Source organism: Orycteropus afer, unplaced genomic scaffold (genome assembly GCF_000298275.1).
Source record: "Orycteropus afer afer isolate SDZICR_OR568_19922 unplaced genomic scaffold, OryAfe1.0 scaffold00126, whole genome shotgun sequence".
NCBI lineage: Eukaryota > Metazoa > Chordata > Mammalia > Tubulidentata > Orycteropodidae > Orycteropus > Orycteropus afer.
In genome coordinates, this window is record NW_006921713.1 from 6,005,855 (window position 1) to 6,015,157 (window position 9,303).

General features: G+C 40.7%; 2 protein-coding genes across 2 annotated transcripts in view; both read left to right on the forward strand.

Moving 5' to 3' along the window:
* ARHGDIB (Rho GDP dissociation inhibitor beta) overlaps positions 1 to 2,231 on the forward strand; it is a 9,535-nt gene extending 7,304 nt beyond the window's left edge. The window contains exon 5 of the mRNA XM_007944462.1: positions 2,032 to 2,231. Coding sequence (XP_007942653.1) covers positions 2,032 to 2,231 — 200 coding nt within the window. The remainder of the gene's footprint in view (positions 1 to 2,031) is intronic.
* Positions 2,232 to 3,745: 1,514 nt separating this feature from the next.
* ERP27 (endoplasmic reticulum protein 27) overlaps positions 3,746 to 9,303 on the forward strand; it is a 59,540-nt gene continuing 53,982 nt past the window's right edge. The window contains exons 1-3 of the mRNA XM_007944463.1: positions 3,746 to 3,839; positions 4,187 to 4,287; positions 7,187 to 7,324. Of these exons, the coding sequence (XP_007942654.1) occupies positions 3,746 to 3,839; positions 4,187 to 4,287; positions 7,187 to 7,324 (333 nt within the window). The remainder of the gene's footprint in view (positions 3,840 to 4,186; positions 4,288 to 7,186; positions 7,325 to 9,303) is intronic.

Here is a 9,303-nt window from a genome sequence, read left to right on the forward strand (position 1 = left end):
GGCAGTATCACTACAGAAGTAGATTGCCCAACCTTCCTTCTGAGGAGTGGCTGGTGGGTTTGAACCGCCAGCCTTCTGGTTAGCAGTCAAGTACCTTAGACACTATGCCACCAGAGCTTCTAAGATAAATTTAGGTAACATAAAAATACTTTCAAAAGTTAAAGAGTAATTTATAGGTATCAAAGCTCAGAGTAAGAGAAAGCCAAAACAGCAAAGATCTGTCCAATAGTATGTATGTTAAGGGTGGGAGCTGGGAGTAGTGCTCAATTTTTTTTACCAAATAATTAGCATAAAATACTTGTCCTAGGAATGAAAAAAGCTGTCTAATTGAAACAAACATAACAACTTTACTTAATTTATAGCTGTTCTCTACAAGTAGCACTAAACTATGCATGCCATGGGAACCTGCCTTCAGTTTTCTTCCATTAATATGGACAGGTAGAATTGAGAGTTGGGAGTGTGAAGGCAGTGTTTTTATACTTCCTTTTTACCTAAGAGAATTGTAAAACAGTAATGCATGGGCCAGTTCTACTAAATTAAAACAAGGATAGAGGAAAAATTGATAAATTTTTAAAACACAGGGAGCCACTCAATTACTCAAATGTCAGAGGAGATTGTTGGCCTGAAAGATCTTAATTGGTCCTTCCGGTATCTAGTCTCATGAAAAAATAGTTGAATCTACTATTTTTCTCTGAGCATAGAGACTATGTTGCCTCCCTTAGGCAGGAGTAAGATGACATACCTATAGCTGTTCCTTCAAAATTATTAATAACACATAAAGGCCAACTATATACTATCTACCTACCTTTATTTATACTTTCCACTTCCATATTATTCTTAATATATATGCCATATTTTTCCCATATAATGCACCCACATAAATAACATGTAAAACATATAATGTGCATGGCATGCATAGTAGACTAATGTGAAGAGGGTTGTGCAGTTTGCAAAACTCATGTGATATGCATGTTATTTTGGTAAAATATTGTATCCTACTTACTCATTTATAAATAAATCTAGTTGGCTTCTATTACCATTTGTCTAGTTCTTCACCTTTTTTTCTTTTACCAGCTTACTGATTTTACCCTTCCATCCAATTATTCTGCCCATCCTGATTGTCAGATGTTGCTTTATCTTTCTCCACTGATTTGTATATTAAAAAAATGTTTTATAGATAGAAGATCCTTAAAGTTCATTATATGGAGATTGAGGTCAAGATCCTTTGTGGTTATGTAATTTAGGTAGATGAAGAGCTGAACCCAGGTCTCAATTGGTTTTGATTTTTTTAAAGATACAATCTATTTAAAAAAATAAAAAAAAGCAGTCGCTGTGAAGTCAACACAACCTCATGCAGACCTCACGTGTATCAGATAGCAATGTGCTCCATAAGCATTTCAATGGCTGATTTTTTCCCCCCCCCAGAAGTAGATTACCAGGCTTTTCTCCTGTGTAGGTGAACTTGAACCACCAACCTTTAGATATGCAGCCAAGTGCACTAACTGCTCTGCTAAACCCAAAAAACAAACCTATTGTTGCCATTAAGTCCATTCTAACTCATAATGACCTTATAGATCCATTATAATGACCCTATAGTTCACATAGGACTATGTGAACTGCCCCACAGGTTTTCCAAGGTTGTAATCTGTACAGAGGCAGAATCCCACATCTTACTTCCACAGAGCTACATCTCTATAAAAAGATCCTGGATCCATATTGATCTAGGATATTGGGTCCTCAGTTTTCCCGATACTCAAAATCAGTTGTGATACTTTTTAAAAACACTTCTTGGGATCCACAGCAGATTACTAAACCATAGTCTCTGGAAGTAGGGAAAATGAAACTATGATTAAAAGGCATCACAATTTAAAAAAAAAAAAAAAAGTGCTCCAGGTAAATCTGATGTTTAGCCAGTCTTGGAAATATTGCTCTTGATTTTGATCACTTCAAGATGTACTCCAAATTTTCCCATCGGATGTTTGTTTCTCCTCTATCAGACTCTTGCCCTAACAAAATTTTCTTTCTTCCTAGTGGATAAGGCGACATTCATGGTTGGCAGTTATGGGCCTCGGCCTGAGGAGTATGAGTTCCTGACTCCAACTGAAGAGGCTCCGAAGGGCATGCTGGCCCGGGGCACTTACCACAACAAGTCATTCTTCACCGACGATGACAAGCATGACCACCTTACCTGGGAGTGGAACCTGTCCATTAAGAAGGAGTGGACAGAATGAGAGCATTTGCTCATCCTTTTCCCCACCCCTTGACACCTAGAAGGGTCCTGTCAGTCCTGTTCATCCCCCATCCCTCCTCACTGTTCTTCCTCAATGCTCCCCATATTCTGTTATTGAAGCATCTTATCCCATACCACCTGCCAAAGCAGTCCCAAGCACAAAAAGCTTAAAACCCAGGCTTAAGTTTCCCTCTGATCCCCACTGGGTTCAGATCTTCAAAGTTATCCATCTCCATAGACAATCATTTAATGTTTCCCTTTCTTATTCTCATTCAAGAAACTAGAGACCAGGAAATGGACAAACTCTCACTAACAATCCTTTTGCTTTAGGTCCAGTAGCTCTGCCCCATCCCCTGCATTCTTTTTTGGTTGCTGGCTGGCTCAAGAAAGTCCCCTAATCATATTCCCTGTCAATTGGGGCTCTTCTTTTGTGGGAGACACTGTAAACAGCACAAGGGAGTAAGAATAAAATAAAAGTTGTATATTCTGACTGAGATCCTCATTTCCCTGCTTTCTGCCTTTGGACGAACATAATAACTGGATGGTTCATATTCATGAGTTTCCTAGAGGGGATGGGAGTGGGGGAAATACAGTAGAGAAGGGAATTACATCAATGAGAACAGATAAGTCCCCCTTTCCAGTAGGATGGGCAATGAGCATACAGAAAATAGTGGAAAATCTATTTTTTTTTTTTCTTCTTTAATATTCAGTTTCTCCTAAGTTGGAAATCTATATATCCCACTTGCCCAAGGGAATCTTGTCTTGGATTTACCACATGCACCTGTGAGCCAAATCACGTATTGTCTTTCTCCCGCTTAATATTTCTCAGTAGGTTCCCATGACCTGCAGAATGAAGTTTGAATTTCCTACGCTTAGCATACAAAGCCTGCTGTGATTGGGCACAGGGTGCCTTTCTGGCAACATTCACCATTCCCTTCCTTTTTATAATGCTGAATCATGTAAAATTCTCCCACACATTACATTGACATCTCTGCCTTGGCTAGGCTGTTTACAGGAAACTCCCTTCCACCTTTTGTTGACTGGCAAAATCTTATTTCCCCAGGTCTCTGCTTAGGCATCCCCTGCAGGAAGAAAACCTTCACTGAACACCACAATTGTCTTAAATGCCCTTTGTCCATACCCTCATAGGACCCTATCAGTTTCTCTATTTTTTTTTAATATAATTTAAATTTAAATTTTTTACATTTAAATGATCTGTTTGTCTATCTGTCCCTCCCACTAAAAATCTAAGCTGGGAGAAGCATCAGATCACAGCTATCTTTGTATCCCTAGTGCTCAGGTGAATACTTGGCATAAATAGGTTTCTATTTAAATGAACTGACCTGACTTTCATATGGTTGGTTATGTTCTGAGGCCATTATCATTGACTTAGTCTTTTATCACAGAAGGTGAAGGTTCCCCTAGAGCCAGCTGCAAAATTCCCAGAATGCTAATACATCACAGACAATTAACCGAACATTAAAGCCCAGAGCTTGAAGAAGGAGCAGGAGAACAATGGAAGCTGCCCAATCCACACACTTGTTTCTCTTATTTCTTCTTACCTGGGGGCTGCTTCCAGAAGTTGCTGCAGAAGTTCAGGAATCCCCAGGTAAAAGAAAATAGCACTTGAGTGATAATTGGGTGTGTTAGGAGAAGAGGTGGGGAAGGGAGATGGCAGTACTCTGGATACCTTTCCTCCAAACCTACAAAATATTCCAGTAAATGCTGAGTAAAAACTTATGTTGCCTGTGCAAAGGAGGGAAATCTGGCATTATCCTTCAGAGACAAGTCATAAGGTGAAGTCATTCTCCATATGTTAGTGAAAAACAAAACCTTGGAAGGATATCAGCACACCTACTTGGCCTTAGGATGAGGAAGAAAGATATCAACTTTTCGATACTTAGACCTGTTCCTTTTCCCCTCAACACCTCACACTTCTGCTTATTCCCTCTCTAGATGGCCCTAGTGCTTCCCAAGAGGCTGTGTGGCTCACAGATGTCCCAGCTGCTGTGGAATTCATTGCTGCTGCTGAGGTGGCTGTCATAGGCTTCTTCCAGGTTTGTCCAGATGTCCCACTTGCTAGTCCCCCAAAAAGCTAGAATGTTCTCTCGCAGGGGAGCATTAACAGCCACTTGCTGACAGATGGTGCTACATTTGAAGCAGTTGGTCAAAGGTACTTCAGCACAGAGCCTGTTTTTTGGATTGTCATCAAGTCCTCTACATTTAAGGGCATGCTGCTTCTGAATTATACCTTCTCTGTACTTTCTTCAAGAGTTCTGAGACTGATGCTTGAGTCTCCTCATCTATGGATATTTTGAAGATTAAGTCAGTATCTTGATAGGCTGAAGCAAGGGCCAGGGGAAGCCAGCTTTTATCATTTAGTTAACACTTTTTGTAGTATGGAAGCTCTGGTGGTGTAGTGCCTAAGGTATTTGACTGTTAACTGGGATGGCGGTTCAAATCCACTGGCCACTCCTCAGAACGAAGACTGGGCAATCTACTTTCATGGAGATACCGCCTTGGAAACCCAAGGAGGGGTTACTATAAGTTGGGTTTGACTTGACGACAGTGAGTTTGGTTTGGTTTTTTCATCATATGCCAAAGCCTCCCAAGCATTAGCCAGTAATCTATTGTCTAAGTTCTTTCTCCAAATAGGTTGTTCCTTTTTCTTTTTACTCTTGGCTTTCTCTGAAATGTTGAAAACAATGACATTTTGTGTACTGAAGATGTTCTCCTCTATCTTCCAGACAGGCTGCCTGGCTAATAAGGGTAGCCATGAAGAGAAAGCATCATATCTTCATTTTCTACTTTTTCTGGGGGTAGCATCTGGCAGTTCTCTCAGTTGATCAAGCCCCTATTCCCTCATTGCAGTCCTTGTTTCCATTCATTAATTCCAACTCACCATCTCCCTCACCCCCAGTCAATTCTGTGTACACAGCTGGAAATAGCTGCTATGAGATGCTCGTGGGGGAGGAAGATTGGGAACAAATTTTTCAGTGATGAGTGAGCTGAGCTGTAGACAAAACCACCACCCTTCAAAAGGCAGAGAGGAGAAAGAAAGGGGACTAAGGGAGTCTGTAATAATTTAAATAGCCACCAGATGCCATCATTTGACCTATGAGCTTTTCCACTTGACCAAAAATTAAAAAACCAAACTCACTGCCATCAAGTTGATCCCAACTCATAGTGACCCCTCCTTGGTTTTCCGAGGCGGTATCACTAGGAAAGTAGATTGCCTATCTTCCTTCCGAGGAGTGGTTGGTGGGTTTGAACCACCAGCCTTCTGGTTAGCAGTCAAGTGCCTTAGGCACTACACTACCAGAGCTCCCCAATTGCTCATAGCCTCAGATAAACTTCACATACTCCTTGCTTTTTAGATAAGCAAGGTATCAACTCCCTCTGCTTGACCTTAGATGCAAGACCTTTTTAACAGTTGTCATAGAGTCAGTTCTAACACCTGACAACCCCGTAAGTGTCAGAGTAGAACTGTATTCTACAGGATTTTCAATGACTTTGTTCTGAAGTAGAGAGTCAAGCCTTTCTTCTGAGCAATCTCTGGGTGGAGTTGAACCTCCAAGTTTTCAGTAAGCAGCTATGTGTGTTAACCATTTGCAGCACCCAGGGACTCTGATGCAAGATTAGCCATCTTCTTTTCTCTTAGCATATCTTCTCCTTCTGTCCAGAGAGATTCAGGGAAGAATATGTTTTCTGCTGCTTATTGCCTAAAGATGTGGGCAAAAGTCCTGGTACATCAGGAATAATGATTCCAGACTGCTACATAAGCACTGAAATCATCACTCAGAAGTGTCTTACCTGCTCCCTCCTACAGGCCTGAGTTATTGAGTCTGGACAATGCATGAACAGTATCTTCATGGGCAATATACCTCAGGTTTCTACAGGGTAGAAGGAAGGGACTATACCTGTACTCTCAAACATACCTTTGTTAATATGACTATAAGCTTCCATTTCTAATTTTATCCTTCCTTTTATGGCTCTGGTTTCTTATCTTTGCATTTCTTCATTTCTCTACAAACTGCTCCCTAAATATCTGCTGCCTTAGGCATATCGATAACCAAAAAAAACAAACTCACTGTTGTTTGAGTTGATTCTGCTCATAGTGACCCCCACTGGATTTCTGAGGCTGTAAATCTTTACAGAAGCTCACAGATTCATCTTTCTTCTGCACAGTGGCTGGTGGGTTCAAACCATTCACCCTTTGGTTAACAGCAAAATGCCTTAACCACTACACCACAATGTTGTTGCTGCTGTTGTTGTTATGTGCTGTTGAGAATGACCCGACTCATAGCGACCCCTTCTTGGGTTTCCAAGGCGGTATCACTACGGAAGTAGATTGCCCAACCTTCCTTCTAGGAGTGGCTGGTGGGTTTGAACCACCACCCTTCTGGTTAGCAGTCAGTGCAGTCTAATTCTCTAGGCCTCTTGACTTTGGCAATTTGCATTTCCACCCCAGATATTCTACAGCACAGTTTCTTTATCAGCTACTGGTGAACTACAAGTTTTATGGTAAGGCCAGGTGGGAGTCCTAACCTTAGCCATTATTTTGGTTAAAAAAAACAACTCACTGCCGTTGAGTCAGATCTAACTAATAGCACCCCCTCCTTGGGTTTCCCAGGTGGTATCACTATGGAAGTAGATTGCCCAATCTTCCTTCCAAAGAGTGGCTGGTGGGTTTGAACTGCCAGCCTTTTAGTTAGCAGTCAAATGCCTTAGGCACTATGCCACCAGAGTACTTACCTATTAATCCACATAGCCTGGAAGATTCAGGAATGCCACTGCAAGTTTAGCCTGCATTCTCAGATGTAAATTTTATTTCACTGGACACTAAATCAAGTCTGTGCTTTCTGGTATGAGTGTGCACATTTCTCTTCCGTATTCTGTTTCTATGTCTATGTCTCTGTCTCCAAAATAATCTTTGTGTTTTTGTCCTGTTTTTAGGACTTAGAAATACCAGCAGTGTCTGTATTTCACAGCATGATACAGAAATTCCAAGATGTGTCATTTGGAATCACCACCAATTCTGAGGTTCTGACCCACTACAACATCACTAGAAATGCCATTTCCCTCTTTCGTCTGGTAAGTAGGGTGGGCTCTCGAACTTTCTCCCGGTTTTTCCTTAGGTTGTGGAATAACAAACTAGAGACCAGGGCTTCCGATTGGCTCTTTCTGATTCAGCTCCTTGCTGAGAATTTGCATTTCCACCCCAGACATATTGAAGCAGAATCTACATTTTAACTAGCTGGAATCTTGTTAAAATGTAGATTCTTTGTGTGTGTGTGTGTGTGTGTGTGTGTGTGTGTGTGTTTGAATTTTGTTCCACATTTTTCCTCCCACTATCCAGGATCTCCAGTTTTGATCCCTTTCTAAGTGATTGGCATTGGTAGCCAGGCACCATCTAGTTTTTCTGGTCATAAAGTTCTGGGGTCATGAAGGCTGAGGTCTTCATGGTCCATCTTATCCTTGGACTAATTATTTCCAGATGCCTTTGATTTTCTTCACTCTTCTTTGATTCAGATGATAGGAGACTAATAGTTCATCTTAGATGGCTGCTTGAAAGCTTTTAAGACCCCAGTCACTACTCACCAAAGTAGGTTGGAGAACAAGATTTTTATGTATTATGTTGTGTTAATTGAGTGTGATGTCCCCCAAGACTATGGTCCCGAGTCCACAGGCCTGGTGATTCTCTCTCTCAAGGTGTTTGGTTGTCTCTGAGAAGCTACTCCAACCCTGTGTTCTGTTGTTTCTGCAATGTATGTGAGTAATTTTGTAGCACCAGCACATATGTAAGATTATCTTTAGCCAATCTATCCTAGGTCTAGGGTATATTTCTGTTTGCCTACCCCACCTGATCTTCTCACATGTCTAAAATCTAAAATGTAGATTCTGATTCAGTGAATGTGTCTGGGATGGAAATGCAAATTCTCAGCAGAGGGTCAAACCAGCATCAACCAGGTCAAAGCTCTGCTGGAGAATAAAAGCACTCTGTCTCTGACACCAGTGATGATGACAAACTCAGAAACATTGTTGACAGGATGATGATTCAATTTAAGCTTCCCAAACAGGTGTTGTAATGAACTGGAGAGAGGACTGGGCTAAAAATCAGAAGATGGGATTTGAAGCACTGCTTTGTCATTGCCTAGTCATGTGACTTTGGGGAAGTAAAAAATAAATAAATAAATAAGGGTTACCATTTTTAGCTTCAATTCTTTTATCTATAAAATAAAATAGGCAATATCATCTATAATGTCAGTTTCAGCTCTAAAATTTTATATTCTTCATACCTTTTGGAAGTTCATTTATATGTATCACACATTTGTTAAATAATGACAGTGTGTTATGCAAGATATTGATAATGAAAAACAAACTCACTGCTGTGGAGTTTCCTTGGGTTTCCAAGGCAGTATCACTATGGAAGTAGATTGCCCAACCTTCTTTCTGAGGAGTGGCTGGTCTGTTTGAATGGCCAGCCTTCTGGTTAGCAGTCAAGTGCCTTAGGCACTATACCACCAGAGCTCCCACTGATAATAAAGGCACATTAAATATATGCGCCACACTCACAGATCTCAAAATATAGTTGTTAGTCACCGTTCAGATGACTCTGGTTCATAGCAACCTTATGTAAAACTGTAAACATAATACACAAGTATCTCTAACACCAAAAAATCACTATGAAAGGATCAAATGACAGAAGCAATATAAGAATTCTGGGGAAAAAAGAAACTTTATGAAGGAGACAAAGTGGGATTTAAAGGATAAATAAAATTTAGACACAGTACAGGAGACTCCTTCCGAATTAAAAACCAGTTGCAGCAGTACATTGACAGGGAACTTCCAGAGACACAAGAAGTGTTTAGAAAAGGATGCAGAATGAGGAGATGATTGCTGATGTCAGATGGATCTTGGCTGAAAGCAAAGAATACCAGAAAGATGTTACTTGTGTTTTATTGACTATGAAAAAACATCCAATTGGAGGCGGGGCAAGATGGCGGACTAGGCAGAAGGATTGCACAGACCCTCTTCAACAAAGAAAAGGGAAACCAATTAACACAGACACA